The sequence below is a fragment of the Gouania willdenowi genome, chromosome 22 (assembly GCF_900634775.1).
Source record: "Gouania willdenowi chromosome 22, fGouWil2.1, whole genome shotgun sequence".
Taxonomy (NCBI): Eukaryota; Metazoa; Chordata; class Actinopteri; order Blenniiformes; family Gobiesocidae; genus Gouania; species Gouania willdenowi.
In genome coordinates, this window is record NC_041065.1 from 10,989,145 (window position 1) to 11,006,091 (window position 16,947).

The 16,947-nt window shown below is 40.4% G+C and overlaps 1 protein-coding gene across 1 annotated transcript in view; it reads right to left on the reverse strand.

The window, feature by feature from the left end:
* mideasb (mitotic deacetylase associated SANT domain protein b) overlaps positions 1-14,798 on the reverse strand; it is a 41,544-nt gene extending 26,746 nt beyond the window's left edge. The window contains exons 1-5 of the mRNA XM_028437522.1: positions 14,643-14,798; positions 10,820-12,517; positions 5,504-5,776; positions 3,678-4,011; positions 3,490-3,556 (exon numbers count right to left, since the gene is read on the reverse strand). Of these exons, the coding sequence (XP_028293323.1) occupies positions 3,490-3,556; positions 3,678-4,011; positions 5,504-5,776; positions 10,820-12,295 (2,150 nt within the window). The 5' untranslated portion in view covers positions 12,296-12,517; positions 14,643-14,798. The remainder of the gene's footprint in view (positions 1-3,489; positions 3,557-3,677; positions 4,012-5,503; positions 5,777-10,819; positions 12,518-14,642) is intronic.
* Between the last annotated feature and the right edge of the window lie 2,149 nt (positions 14,799-16,947).

The window sequence follows — 16,947 nt, forward strand, 5'->3', positions numbered from 1 at the left end:
GTAGTTAATAATTACAGGGTTCTCACACTTTTTCACAATGATTTTTCAAAACTTTTCCAAAACATTTGACCAAATTTCCATGACTTACTTCTGAAGCGCTAAGATCATTTCTGCGTTGGCAATTCCTGGCTTTTAGCGTACGCCAGCTGAAGTGATCTTACCTACGCACAGTTTTATAAATGAGGCGGAGAGTGAATTTGCGTTGTGATTCCCGCTTAATTATGCTGCCGACATGCAGCACTTTCACTTTGAGATAACCCTTAACATCATATTTTACACATTAAAATAAAATATGCGCTATTTGTATGGTAAATGGTAAATGGACTTGATTTTATATAGAGCTTTATCACCACACTGAAGCAGTCTCAAAGCGCTTTACATATCAGCTCATTCACCCAATCACTCTCACATTCACACACCAATGGGACAGGGCTGCCATGCAAGGCGCTAGTCGACCACTGGGAGCAACTTAGGGTTCAGTGTCTTGCCCAAGGACACTTCGACACATAGTCAGGTACTGGGATCGAATCCCCAACCTCTCGATCAGAAGACGACCCTCTACCACCTGAGCCACGGTCGCCCTATTTCCAAAAGAGTTAAAATATTCCATGACTTTTCAAGACGGGAAAATTGGTTTTTCAAATTCCATAACTTTTCCAGGAATTTCATGACTGTGGGGACCCTGTAATTATTAAAATATGTTTCATATCAAGTTTTCCCACTACCCGTCGTTTTAAAAATAAAAAATAAAAAATCAAGGGGTATACTGGCAGGAAAAAGGCTCGGACGCCCACAACAAAAATATTAATAGCAATACTTTTATTGATTAATAAGCCTAACAAGGTAACAAGAGATAAAAACTAATTAGATGATAGATCATATTTTTGAGTACATTTTACAGGTGATTTAAGACATGGGTCAAAACCAATCCGTTATTATAACGCTAACAGAAGAGGAAGGTTAAGTTTTATGGGCTTATTCTTTTAGGCTGAGTAATTGTTATTAATTGTAATTGAACTTTAATAATTAGGAACGTAATAGTAATTGACTTTCAGGGACAAATGATAATTGTAATTGGGAAAAAATGCCAGTCATCATATCCTAATTGAGTTGTAATTGAACATGGACAATTGAAGACGTAATTGGAATTGAAAAATGTAATTAATCCCAACCCTCACAATACTACAGTTCTAAATGGGGAAAAAAACTCAACTATTAATTCTAATGTTTTATTTCTTTTGTTTTTATTACTTTTTTTGTTTTATTAGGAGATGGGAAACTCATGTATTTGCCTTTGTTATACTCACGTATGTCAACATCTCAAACACAGGATAAAACAAAATAAAGCCGACATTAGGTGAAGCTAAAGCTTGACACGGACCCAGGAACGCGTTCTTCACGCAGCGCCGTGCACTGTGTAGATGCTGTGCAGCAAAGAGAAGACACTTTGCTGGAACGCTGTGGGAGGTAGTTTCCCTCCAGAAAGTCCCTCAGTCAGAACAGTATTAAGTTACTACTAATCCGAATGAAATATTTCCTTTAGCTGCTCATACACGTGAAGCGTGTTCAGACACAAGCACGCTTTTCTTTGGGAGATCCCTGAACGCCTCTGAGGGGGATTTATTAGGCGTTAGAGGTGAAACTACTGAGTGACTTCTTTACCTAGACTGAGTAAAGATGGCTGCTGTGTAAGCAGATATGTTGCTCCTGTTTCACTCACTGACTGACTGAGAGCTCAGTGACTGCTTGTTGCATTATTAGCCTCCCGCTCCAATCGTCATGACAACGTGTCCCGAAAGCAAACCAAGGCCTCGGCAAGTGATATTAAACTTTTAAAATTAGCTCAGAGGAAAAAAAACACCACATTGTTCAACTTTCAGGTTACGCAATCATATTGAAACTAGAGCTGCTCACACACCAAGTGCCTAAGTTTTCAAACTGCAATGGGAATGAAAAGTAAGCGCTAATGCTAATGCTAAGGCAAATGTTACTGAGGTCACAGAGGTAGAGGGCTGATTATGCTCACATCTCTAGATATCCAGTAAATGTAAAAGTTAATGAATATGGAACTGTAATAGAGAGGATGCAGTTTCTCATGTGGCTCATTACATGAATGCATTAATGCAGTGGTTCCCAAACAGGGGGGTGCTAAAATTAGGGGTGCAAATCATCCGTTTCATTCTGATACATTATCGATTATCAGAACAACGATTAGATATTTGCAGATGTCACAAAGCCTGCAACGATACGACTTCGATTTGATTCTATTTTGAGGCCTGCGATTGATAGACAAAAATCTGTTTTTTGGGGTTTTCTTTTTCACATTAAAGAATAAAAACACAATATTGATACATTTTGAGAATTTCATTGTCCGACTGTTTAAGGCTTTTATATGAAAAACATTCTTTGAAAAAAAAAAATTCTCACCAATCAACATTTGGTGTTTTAACAAAAAAATAAAAGCGGAAGGCAAAACACCGATGATATCAATATTTATACTTTAGACTGATTTGACTAAATCATTGATCATACAATCGATCAAGATTAGGGCTGAACGATTTTGGAAAATAATTTAATTCCGATTTTTTTTCTTCAATGTTTCAATTTAATATGTGATTATTTTTCAAGGGCCTCTTGTCATGTATTTTTCATTGAACACAAGCAATAAATCAATCTGTTTCATAATAAACAATTTCAGATTTATTTAAACTTATAATAAATATAAAATATACATTTTAAAGCACAGAATACAACAATAAAGCAAACAAATCTGTGGCTTTACCTCTTCAACATATCTAACTTTACGTTTCATGAAAAATGTAAACATGTGGACTGCACTTCTTAAACACTCTTTGAACTAAACAGGACAAGAAAAAATAAAAAAATTGCAGCCTTTGCGATTAGAAAAATGCGTTTTACGATAATATCGTAAATGCAATTAATCGTTCAACTCTAATAAATCTTTGCACCCCGAGCAAGAACCTTGCTGAAACTTTGAGCAAGAAAAATAGAAAATCTACATTACTATTCTAAAATATGTGATTACAAATTTAAATTTTTTTCAAATGAGGTCACATTTCTTTTACCCATTTTTTTTGGTTGTGATTTGGGGGGCTGAGAGTTTTCAATTCTTTAAATGAGGGCGCAGCAGAAAAAGTTTGGGAACCACTGCATTATTGTATGGAAGCATGGAAGTGGACAGAATATTGGTCCCTAAACTAAGTCGCTTCCCAGTATAAGCTGATACTGGCCCACATGGAAATTTTACCTTATATAAACACTGAAAAGTTCAGATTCATTCCAAGTTTGTCTATAATACTGTTTTCAAATTCAAATGAAAATTTAGATTTTAAAAAGTTAATCTAAAATAAGTTTTAGTAACCGACTGTAAGTTGTTGATTCCACCTATGACATGCATGTGAGTTCCCACAGGATGTCCTTGGATAAGCTCACATTTCCATAAAGTAAAAGGATGAAGGAAACACTCACGGCTCAATGCTGACGGGTGTGGCCTCGCCCATAGCAGACAGGACTGGAGGCGTGATGTCACAGCTGTCTAAAGATCAGATAACAGGAAGAAACCATTGCACTGATTGTTTTTAGACATGTTTTGAAATTAGAATTCATTAGCAGATGCTTGTTTTATCACACAGATGTGTCCATTTTTTCCCACTTACTGGAGCGCAACAAGCTGCGTGTGGCCGACTTGGGCGTAGCGGGCGGGGGCAGCCCGGGCCCACCGGCCGACGACAGAAACGTGGCGAAGTAAAGGCCCGAGCCTTCCCGAACAGGGCTGAGAATGGGCGGAGGGGTGTAGGGGGGTATCGTGAGGGGGTTGTCTGCAAGCCGCACGGGGGAGCGGAGGTGACTTTGGTAAGGCGTGATGCTGGAGTAGATGGGCGGGGCAATAAATAGTCCAGGTTTTGGTGGAGGGATGAAGAGAGGCTCGGGCCGGGGACGCCGTTTGGACTTTTTTCCGTCATCGTCTTTCTCCATTTCTGCGCCATCCAGCTGGGAACAAGAGTTACATTTAATAAATAAAGATAACGAACTGTAGGTATTTATTCAACTAAACTTATAAACATTTCAAACTTTCCAAATTGTGCCCAAATCACAGAAATCTTTGAACAAACCTTTTTCACATGAACTATGAGAAAGTGAATGTGTTAAATTCTATAATCAAACAAAATGCATTTCAGTCCCATTTATTGTTTTCCAATAGTTTTATTCTTTCAACAGTCAAATAAGACATAATGTAGGCCTCACAAAACAAAACACAATGTAAAAGGTTGAAATAGATGTTTTAATTTTCACTGTAAACGGTCGCTTGTGGATTTTTGCACATTGCAAGATGAGGAGAAATTAATTGAGTTGCTTTTATAGATACTTGAACTTTTTTGAGTACATTTCTAAACCAGTAATTTTATTTGTACTTATGTACATTTTAAGAAGTAATTTCTTACATTTCTACAGCTAATCGTAAATTATTATTTTTTGCATCACATCATAGTCGACCAATCAGATTAACCGTAATGCTCGGCCCCAAAATAGCATTGAATGCTGATTATTTCTGTTTTAGAGTTCATAAATGTAGCTATACTTAGCGCCTGAGATATTTTTTTTTTTATTTTATTTTGAAATGAATTCATTGGTGTTATTTTATTTTGAAAAAGGTTTTACATTTTGACAAACATTTTATTTTACATTATTTTAATTAAGTTCCATTTTATACATGAGATGTTTAGTAGTACTACTTAAATAAGCTACTTTTTTACTTGTACTTTAGTATTTTATGAATGACTTACTTGTGCGAGTACAATTTCAATCAAGTAACTGTACTTCTACTCGAGTAGAATATATCAGTACTCTTTACACCTCTGCACGTGATATCCACTCACATTTAATTTCAACCAGATTCAGATCATTCCGTGTTAACCCCACAATAAACATACATCATTGTTTTACTTCAACTTTCAGTCAATGAAAACACCAGAAATCCCACAATGCAATGCGCAAAAACAGCGTTTACACTACAGTGGAGATTAAAAGAAACTTTCAATCCTTCCTTTTTTTGATCAAATGACCATTGGTTTATCAATCTATGAGACCTACATTATGTCTTTATCTGTTAAAAAGAATCTTCGTCTCCAGCAGCTTTAAATCTAGGCAGAAAAAGACGCTTCACTCATTCATTCTTTGTAAAATCCTTAAAGGCATTATGCCAAGAACAGTGCAGCCTAATGTCTAATAATATGGGACGTAATGTACGGTGTGGTAAAGCTAAACCCCACTAATCTGCCTGAAATGGGACAGAGTGAGCAGTTCATCAAATCCAAGTAAAGGAGAAAAGTGGTGGAGTGAATTGGGGGCAGGGAAGACATGGGTAACAGCGGGGGGAAGGGAAAGGATGTTAATGGGGCAAAGCGGCATAAAGTCAAGGAAAAACACAAACGGCCTTAAAAACACCAAAACATGTGCACGTGCGCGTGCCGTGTGCACCCACCGGCTCCGAGCTTTCAGAGAAGGAGTTCCTGAGTGAGCGTCTGCGTGTGACGATGACGGAGGGTTTGGGCTCTGCATGGCTCAGATCCTGGGTGTGTGAGGCCCTGGGGGGCCAGGAAGACCCTAGAGATGCTTGGTCACTGTCGGGAGACGAGGGCTCCTGCCTCCGGACTGGAACGGATACTGGGATTACGAGTGGGAGCAGGTTGTCGTCACGCGGCCTCTTAGCGTTCATACCCTCCGATTCAGTGGGACTCCACGGTCTGTGGGGCTCCTAACGATAATAACATGAGAGAACATAACGTTAGCTTTTCAAGTACGACAATGTGCTCAAAATGCACAGAGTAAATGATGTAAACCTTGTAGCAATGCTATAAAAAACAAGTTAAAGTAAACAATCACATCTAGAGAATGTGTGTGTGCAAACAAGTAGGTTTTTTTCTCCATTAATGGCTGAAAATGCATCATTTCATCTGACTTTCTTTCCAATTGACTGTATGGTGGGGTGTACATTGTCATATATCTGACAATACAATACACAATTTGCATCTCACGATACAATATATTCCGATACTAAACATCACATTACTGTATACATCACAATATCAATAATTACAAATTTCACATTTACAAGTACAAAATGGTGTGAAATACATTTTTTTTAAAACTCATGAGAACAAGCAAATGTAACAAATAAGGATGTAACTAGGGTTGGGCACCGAGAACCGTTACGAAGATGTTTAGATTTTGATTCTTTTTTTCGATTCCTAAATGCCTGCACTAGCTTGTTTCCGCGGCCTGCTCTGTTGTTTACGTGGTGTTTGTATAAGGTGCGTTCAGAACGCTACTGCAGTATGTGTGTATGCGTGTGTGTGTGTGGCTACGGTTTCAGTTTGGACAGCGGAGCGGAAGAGAGATAGGAACTAAATATCTGTAAAAAGCCCAGTAAATCTCTGGAAAACAATAACCAGAAATAAAAATTTGCTCCCTGGTAAATACAGTAGCTCTAACAACAGGAACAATGATAAACATGGTGATATTACAGCCTGTTAATGCAGGACGGGGACGCATTTACTCCGCTTCCGGGTCCTAGTGCCTGCCGACCAGTAAAACCTGTTCTGTTAACCGCGTTTACAAAGGTCCGAATTAACTTAATCTTTCTCAACAGGAAGTGGTGATTGATTTGTCACATGACTGCTTCAGGTTTTGAGTTTGCTTTATTTTGTTTCACGTCTACTTGTTTTTTAGACGGCTGACAACTTGTTTGTAGTTTTATTTCAGCAAGTTTCACTTTTACAGTTACAGTTGGGGACCTTTGTAATTGAATATCCTAGTTACATTACAGCAACCAAACTAAACTGCATCAACTAAGTGAATTAATAAAAATGGCCTGTGTAAAGGCTTTTTCAAATGAAAAAAATATCCTGTGAAATTGTTGTATTATTTATTTTTCTTTTCTTTTCAAGATTTGTGATTGCAGAAGCAAAGAGAGTGGGCCTTAAAATGTGACCCCAGAACCTGACTGCACAATTTTTGTTGTTACAATTTGAAAGACACAAAACCGAAAATGATTGACTTTGTTGTCATTTGCGCTATACAAATAAAGTTGAATTGAATTGAGTTAGAAGTTAAAAGACACTAAACATTATTGTATTCCAGTTGTTACAGTGGATGTTTACATTGTCAGTTTAAAGACACTGAACTTAAAGGTTTATTTTTATTATTATTTTTGCTTGAAACACTGCACCATTCTTTGCACTTGAAAATACTTGTTGGAAAAAAAAGTTTAACTTTTGCTTCTACAACAGATTCTGTTCAGTTCTTAAATTATTTTTCTTTTTTCTTCTAAAGTAACCACCTACATATATTAAAGTGTCCAATATGTTTTATGAAAATAAAGTGCCATCAACTTCCAAGCTAAAATGCATTCTATGTGCATATGTTTTTTTTTTTAATTAAAAAACACAATTAAAAAAACCTCAATTTGGTCATTTTTTTTTGGATCGACATGATAATACATATTGCGATATATCGCTGAATCAATTTTTTCTTTACACCCTTAATGTATGGTGCAAAAACTGTGTTGACAAAGTACATTTCTTCTGTATTTCAAACACGGCAACAAGCATGCATCACACTTAGTTTTCAACATGTGCAAATGATATCAAGCCCTGAGACGGCAACTAACGGTTTTTTTTATTTTTTATCACCACACAACAGATGTGTGCGTTAACCTCAGCACAGTAAACTGGGATCCCATGGAAACATTTAGTCAATAAACACAAAAAAGATGACAAATGTTCTTCTAACCATAAGAAAGAGTGTATTGTGAATGTAAAACTGTTGGAGATGATCATTTTACATGCCAGAGTGACTGCCCAACACATTTCTGGTGTTTTCGTGGACTGAAAGTTGTGGCAAAAACCATAGTGAATGTTTATTTTGGGGCTTACGTGGAAAGAGAAAGTGTCTATTTGTATGGTTGCTGCACGGGCAGCCCCCGATGCTATTGATACGGTTACAGAAGTACAAGTACGTAACATCTTAGGGTCAGTGTATAACCCAATATCGCAACAATTTTTAGAGTTAGGGTTAGGTTTAGTCTTAGTCACATTACCTAAACTGGCCAAATAGGGGCGCTGCCTACGGATAGAATGTTGGTATATTGATACGGCAACCGTACGAATAGCCACTGACTTAATTAGAATCTGTGTCATTTCAACACATTTTCAGTACATCCCATGCACTTCGGTCTAAAAAAATTGTTTCTTGATAATTCAATTGGCACCATGTAAATGTTTTGTTTGATCAAATGAATACTTTTTGACATATGGAAAATTTAGTGGGGGGGGGTAGGTGTCGATTTTCCCGCATCATTATTTTTCTTTCATTATCAGCTTCCAATATCTAAGGAACTGCATCACACAGGAAACTGAAATTTGGTATAGTAATAAGTAATATCTGCTATACATCCTATCTGGTAGACATGCCAGGTCCTCAAAATTGAAAAACAAATTGTCAGGGTTTGGGGCTGGAATATGTTTGGGCCTTCAGTAGATAACTTAGCATATGCCTCAGCTCCCTGTAATTTAATCATATTTGAGCTATGTTTATAGACTGTACACATCACTAATCATTAGTCACATGAATGTCAAAATGGCCCAGTCCATTCATGTTTTTAAGTCATTGTTGAAAACCCATCTTTTTGCTTTGGCTTTCAACACAAGCTGAGCAGATCCCATGTATTTTATAATTATTGTTTTATGCTGTATATTTTGTGACTGTACAGCACTTTGGGCAGTTGTATCTGTTTTGAAATGTGCTATATAAATAAACCTGACATTGACATTGACATATATGCATTGGTTCTTGGGTGACAGTCTGTTGAAATCCAAAAAAAACCCCGTTTTTTTTAAACTATTTTCATTGGCCCATAACTGCATGTGGGAATCTAAGAAAAAAAAATCTGATCTATGAAAGCACAGTTACATGGATTGCTGACTGCGTCCTAATCCAGACCTTCCCCTAAACAAGCCACACTACAAAACTCACTCACACGTGCTGTCCCTTAGAACAGAAAAAGCCAAATGTGGCACATATTGTGCAGCGTTTTGTTAACAAATGTCCGTGTGTCATTTTTCATCAGCAAATTTAACCGAGAAACTTCTTTCTGGTTAGACTTTATAGAGTTAAAAATATTGAAATTTATATTGTATATTGACATTTTAAGAAAAAATATCAAGATATGAGTTTAGGTCCATATTGCTCAGCCCTAGACCCATTTGTCGGATGAACAAAAGCGTGTAAACTCTGTTTAGGAACCATCACCAAAAGCAGTGTTCCTATTACTGCAACCATAATGAGTAAGCACTAGCATAGCATAGCAGCGATCCACTGAGTGAAGCAGCTTCAAAGTCATTTACTGAACCACATCACAGAAGCTGCAGATGCACACCGTCTCTGCAAAGTTCATCCTCACGGTCAGAGAGGCGTGCAGTGGAGTGCGGCTCATCACAGCTGCTGGAAAACTCCAGCCTTTACACCAGTGTATACTGGAGAGTGTTTCTGCTGAGCAGTGCAAGCAGGACAACCCTGCACCCCCTCCCTGCCTGGATAGAGGGACGAGGGGGAGGGCAGGATGGAGTTTCTCTCCTTTGATGGGGGGTGGGGTGGGGGTGCAGGCATGAAACAAAATACACTGTCTGTAGAATCTGTTCCACTCAGGGGGCCAAGCCAGGGCACAACCATGCTGAACTACAGACATACTGACTCAGGGCTGTTTGGCAAAGAGACCTGTTGCACAATCAAGAGAATCAGCACATAAACACAGATAAGTAGCTGCTTGCACATCTGGGGGATTTATCAGGGCTCAATAATATGGGACGCACAGGTTATAAATTACAGGATTTATTGGTTATTGTTCGTTTGGGTAAAAGTTGTCGAAACCACAAACTGTAATGTTATACGCTGGACACGGATTACACTCAGCATCTGTAACTGTGATGTAAACAACACAAAACATGTTCCATCTGCAATGCAGGAATACTTTAGGATTACAGTTATTTGTAATCAAATAAACAAAACGACAGTCAATAGTAAGAAATACTGCAGAAATATGTTTATACCAAAAGATTACGAAAAAGAAAAGATAAACCTTTTACTTAAAATGTGTATAAACAAGTAGCACAATTGATCCTAGAAAGTAAGTGTGTGCCGATCTGATATTGATATCGGCTCGATATCAACCAAAAATTTAATTGAAAAAAGAATATCGGATTATATCAGCCTGCATCTAAAAACTGATCAAATATATACAGGTACTGTTTTTATTGAGCATATTTTTAGGGTCAGAAAATGTATTTTTCTTTTCAATTAATATTGTAAAATTCTTATGTTTAAGCTTTAAATGTAAATAACCCATTGGTTAATAATAAACAGGTCAGTTTTTTCTCATACCTACTGTTGCCGACTAGTGTTCCCTGTTTAAGTGACATAACTCGATCAAAACTTTTGCAAAACATTACTGCACTATAAATTACATAACACAAGAATGTGGGATTAGTGCCGATATTGTATTGGATCAATCTTGGCATCAACCAATACTCAAGGATACAATTATTGGTATCGTATTGGAAGTGAAAAGTGTCTTGAGACACCCCTACTAGCAAGTTTTAAGCCTTATGCAAAAAATGCTCTATACATGTTTTCCCAATATATTATCACTTGGGTAAAAACATCTGCACATTTAATTGTTGGATTTTTATTTTGCAAATGTATTGTTATATTTTTAAAGTAATGTCAAAACAAATGATCTTACCTTCAGCACATGTGACACGTGTGATGGTAGAGACTCTCTTTCCGAAGCCTTCTGTGCGAGTGTCTCCAGGTTGACCTCCTGCGACACCCTGCGTTTCCTGCGTGTGCTCTGGATGACGCCCGTCGGCGCTCCCTGGATGTCCCGCTCTCCGTTTAGTGAGCCCGGCGGAACCAATTGTTCTGAAACAACAGGGAGGAAAGGGTTGTCCGAGGGCGCTCCCCCTTCTTTGGAGAGCCGCCGAGATCTGCGAAGGTGTGTTTGAGATTGGAGCTGCGTCTCCAGCTGGGACTGGGAGTCAGACGGCAGAGGGGGCTGAAGGGGGTCAGATGGCTGCTGCTCAGGCTCGGGGGTGATGTCCTGGATGACCGGTTCCTGAATCTGTGGGGGAGTCGGAGTGGAGGACTCCTGGGAGTGCACCACTACAGGCTGTGGGTGAGGGTGAGCATTCTGTGCACCTGGGTAATAGTCGAGCACATGGGGGTTTTGTTGTTGCAACTGCTGATGTTGCAGTTGCTGCTGGATTTGAAGCTGTTGCTGCTGTTGTTGTTGCTGCATCTTTTGTTGCTGCTGCACGTGTTGTTGCTGAATGATTTGTTGCTGCTGCATTTGTTGTTGTTGGTGCTGCTGCTGGATGCGTTGCTGTATGATATGTTGCTGTTGACGCTGGAGCTGCTGTAGCTGCTGTAGCTGATGTGGGGGCTTGGCGTTTGGGGCCGGGTAGTTCGGTGGATTCGGTAACGTCCTGTTTCCTTGAAAGGCCTGGAAGTAAGCTGGGAGATGCTGCTTGGGTTGACCAAAGGCCAACTGGAAGGACTGTAGAACTGAGCTCCCCCCTGGCTGGGCTGTGTTCTGCTGTCGGGGGTTCAGCAGACCTGGTTTCAAAGTTTCCTGAAAAGCCTGAGGGTGTTGCTGCTGCTGCTGCTGCTCCCAGTCCAGCCCTCTAGACTTTGGCGAGTCCCGGTATGCCTCCCCTGCAGGCTTGTCCGCGGGTCTGTTAGGGGGCGGTTGTAACCCGGAAGGCTCATGCATGACCTTCACAAACGCATTCTGAGTCCTTGAGTCTGTTGCATTCCCCCCGCCAATGTAATTTGCAAAGTTTTGCCCCCAGTTGGACATGGTGGTCCAGGAAGCTGCTCTCTGCTGCTGGGACAGCGACGGCTGCTGTTGGCTGGGCTCCTGCTGAGCCCACTTCATGGGAACCGTCTGCTGATAGTGACCCCTGCTTTGATCTCCCTTATCTGGGCTGAAGATGACAGAGTTAAGGTACATGTGAGGACCCTCTGGGTTTGTCGTGATAGTGGTGGCAGCCTTACTTTGTCCGGGGTCGGTGGGTGTAGCACTTGGGATGTAGTAAGCCCCTTCTGGGTGCTGGGAAGTTTCTTTCATTGCTACACTTTGATCGTTGAAAAACGTGATGCGTTTGCCTGTTCTTTTGGAGTTCGGTTTCTGCTGAGCTGGTACGCTCATGACGGGCATCAATCTGCCAAGGCGAGTAAAGTTTTCTTAAGATGTTGACACTCCAGCCCAACAAAAATTACTATCCGCAAGAAATACAGCAGCGAGTCTACACCGACATGGTGTAGGCAGGACCTGGGTCAGGCCCCGGCAGCTTTCTCTTCTTAATTTCCTTGTGACTGAGCCTTTTTTCGGTAGAACAGATCAGAAGTGGTTGTGCGTTTCCAGGTCATTGGTGACACCCTGTGCAGAAAAAGAAAAAGGTCAAGCATTGAGCCATCAGGTTTAAAAGGGGTCCCCTCACAGGGGGGTCTCATTAGCATCCTACTGTTTGCTTTTTCAAACAATAGACCCTACAGTTAGGTAGCAGGTGAGAAAGTAGAGCTGGAAATGGCAAAGCTCACATGAAGCACACATAAAACCATAGGAAAGTGTTTAACATTGGTAAATAAATCAATAATTCTAGAAAATCTCATTACGGAATGAAAATTTCTGTACTTCTAATGACATACCGTAACAGCAACTGACACACAAACACTGACTGAAAACAAAAGCTCATTGTTTGTTGACTTCCTTGCTGCATGAGTACATTTAACCCTTCATAGCTCTTTTACTTTTGTGACTCTTATTTAGACCTGATCAGACATGTGATAGAAAGCTTGTTGTGACTCATCAAAAGTGGAAAATAAGTGAATTTGTGACCTTTGAACTGTGGCTGCAGTCTCAGTGGAAGGCCAACTGCAAGTGAACAAACATGACTCATCATGAAACAATCTATGCAAGGGGAGAAAACAGAAAGAACGACTGGCCTTGGGGTCTTAACGCTCGTCCTGTCAACCAGCGTTAAGCAATTTTGACTTAGTTATGACTAAAATGCAACTTAGTTTTGGTCAAAAATGTAGAGTCATCATCAGGAATATTTCAATATAGTCAACAGAGACAAATGGCAATTATTTGAAGTCGAATAAATCTGTTAGAGATAGTTTATGCATTTCTTTTTACATGTATTAACCAGATATGTGATGGTATTAAGGCTTGTCCCACCTTCCACGTAACAAAAGTAGTTTTGATTGGATAGAAGACACTTAGTTATGATAAGATTTACTCCCATGTGAACATTATAGTTCAGTTTAAAAATAAAAATAAAAATAAACGAAGGAAAAAGTTTAGTGTTTATTAGTCAGTCAGTTGATTTCATTTATTCCTTCATTAGGACAGTGTACAAATACATTAACTTATAAAAACAGAGATGTTAGTAGTCCAGACTCTAGCTTAACAGCTAATATCCATCTGTAGTCGACAAAAATATCAATATATTTTGATTTCATTTTTGTTTACACTTGCCGTCAACCTACTCAAAACGCCAAAAAGAAATATGATGTGATTGGCAAAGTTTAACAGCAGATTTTGACACTAAGAAGCTTGACAGATCATGACTGATTTCCTGTCCTCACTCCCTCAAACCATGCAAAGGAAAGCGCAAGGATTGCTTTAATGACCACAACTGAGCAGGATGTAAAAGACTGCACCAAAAGTAACTCCCAAGAGGTGATTTAATAATTGAAAGCAAAAAAAAAAAAATCAGCCTAGCTTTGGCAAAGGCCAAATCCCTGAGAACTCAGGAAGTGGCTGACAATTGTCACCCTTTGCTCTGGTGGCCTGCAGCAGGGATGCATGCTGCTTAAAATAGTCCAGCTGCAGCTGTTCAGATCCTGCACTGGCTCCAGGGCAGCAGGGACACGGGGAAGTGGATGGAATGGCAGCTATGTGGCTCAAAACTTGCATGCATGTTTATGTGCATGTGTGCGCAAAGACGTCAGCGTCGCCATGTGATTTGTGTTACAATGGTGCAAAAATAAATAAATAAATAAATAAACAAACGACCCAAGCCCATCACCGTGCACGCATGCCTCTGCATCCGTGCACGAGCGCGGACGCGTTCACCAACGATGATAAACAAACCAACACGTTCCGTTGGTTTTAAATAAATAAAAGGTGCAGCAGTAGCTTTAATCCAAGCAGCGCCATAACCCGCGTTCACCCATCAGCGGCCTGTAGCGCGCAGGAGGCCACAAATACAGGCAAAATACAGGAGGAAAGTGCACATCACTTCCAGGAGAAGCCCCTTTGTTGCAGAAAACGGATTATCCAGTCACTAAATCCGTGTCCTGTTGCAACAAACCCGGGCCAACGGTGCAGCCAGTGTGACAGCACGGATCGGCCCTAAACGTGTCAATAGGTGAACGTGTCGCGCATTGACACATCTTTAAGGAAGGATTTAAACTTTGTCAGTGAGCTGTGTGTGCACAACAACAACAACAACAATAAGAGCAGCAGCAGCAGCGTCAGGGACACGGAGCACACTCACCGTGGTGAAGGCTGGAGCCTGGAGCAGCTCGCCCCGCAGGATCACCAGCAGACTCCGCACACCGCCGCCGCCGAACCGCGGAGATGACTGCATACAGCCCCGATGGTTGACTCATGCAGAGCCGCTGACCTCACCCTCCTCCACCTCCTCCTCCTCCTCTGAGATACAAAGTCAAAAGGAAAAAGCGACCGTTGCGTAAACAGAACTCTCCGACAGGAAGCGCGGACGCTAATCTGCACAAGCGCAGTGCGCGCGCTGTGTGTTGCACATCATTGCGCTGTGATTGCACTGAAAGTGAAGCGGCCTCCCGCTGCAGCGCTGCCTGCCTGTCCGTGTCTCTGCTATGCTATGCCTCGTCTTGTGATTCCCCCCCTCAACAGTCTGCGCACAGGCCACACCCACTTCCATGCCCATATAAGGTCTTCCTCTGCTACGCAACACGGCGTAATTTACTGAGCAGGATCGCTCTGAGTCCGTGCGGGAAATTCCAACACACCACAAACACAGTTCCTCTCCTTTCCTTTCCTTTCACCAGTGCAGGCTGCACATGTTGTGGCCCTTTCCCCTCAGAGACTATATTACTCTGGAACAGCAGTGATGACTCAACACAATGAAGACTAAATATGGAGGATGCACAAAAAGTCCCTGAAAAACAGAAGGAAAAGGGATTGAAATCCTACCCAAGGGTGGGTCAATTACAATTATGTCTTTAATTACCCATGTTCAATTACAACTCAATTATGATTACGATGACCAGCTTTTTTTTTCTTCTTCTCCAAATAAGCCTTTTCACACACTCGCTCTGGTTCAGTTCATGAGGTCAAAGGTCAAGAGGGATAAACTGGCCTTAGGTGACAGTCTGACAGATATTTAGATCATTTTCCCCCCACGGAGCATTGATTCTTTGACTAAAAATTTGCGGAAGCGTGGTATCGGTCTCCAAAGGTAGAAATGCCGAGTTAGCTGCTAAAGCTAATGCTGCACACAAGCTAAAAATTGAATTGAGGTTTTTCTGGCTTTTCAACAGTGATCATTCAACTAAACAGTGCTGTTTCACTTATCGGCCTGTCCATCTTGAGCAATTCCTTCAAATTTGTAAAATAGGAGCTTAATAAAAAATATTCATGGACCTGGTTAGTGAATGGTGGGCCTAGTAAATTTACCTTTTCAAAGTAAGAACTCATACTGTGCTTTGGTTTTTATGAAAGTGTTTGGATATGTGCATCATTCCCAAGTAGAGTCCAAATTTTGCCAGCTGGAGACCCAGGTAGTAGGTGTTTTCGTGCACCAGGGGTCACCTGTGTGGAAGCAAGAGGACTGCCCTTGCTTCCATACTGCTGCTGAGCTGCTTCCATCAGTTTTTAAAAGTGCTCGTATCGGCCGAAAGTGACATCAGCGGAAAACCCTGGTCACCTCCTCGAGTCCAACTATGTGTAATATTAATAAAATAAACACGATTAAAACACTAAAGATCTCTGGAATAACATGACAAATGCCGTAAAGTTGGAAATATCAACAGAGTGAACGAGCTTGTTGGCGTTTATATCCCTATCGACCTATGACCCCACCCCCCAGGTCGCTCATGTGCACTTTCGTTTAGTTCTCACGCATAAGGTCAAAGGTCAAAAGGGAGAAAGTGGCCATGGCTGACAGTGCAGACAACAAGTCTGACAGAAATGTACATTATTTTTCCGGTTGGATCGTTGATTCCTTGAAGGATTTTTTGCGTAAATGTGGTATCGGTCTCTAAGGAGAAATGCTGAGTTAGCTGCTAAAGCTAATGCTGCACACAAGCTAAAAATTCTGTTTTTTCCTGGCTTTTCAAACAGTGACCAATCAGCTGATCAGTGCTGTTTCACTTATCGACCTGTCCATCTTGTGCACTTCCTTCAAATTTGTGAATTGAATTAAAATAATAGCTTAATAATTTCAAAGTGAGAACCTTTTTTACACTCGGAAATCTTGCTTGTCCCATCAATAATAATAATACATTTTATTTATATGAGCTTTTCAAAAACTCACACACTTTACAGTTGTTAAAACAACTACACAAGTTAATAAAAGAAACTAACAACAATAAAGTAAAAAATATAGAAAATCACAAGTGAAAAGCTTGGAAGGAGTGTTCAAAACAAGAGAAGGTCTGTCGCTTTGATACTGCTTTTCCTCAGTTTGACAGAAGTGCTCTGTTATGTGCATCATTCCTGGGTAGAGTCACACACACACACACACACACACACACACACACACACACACGATATACTAGAAGTTAATTAGGTACATTTTTATTTTAAAGTCTTTACAG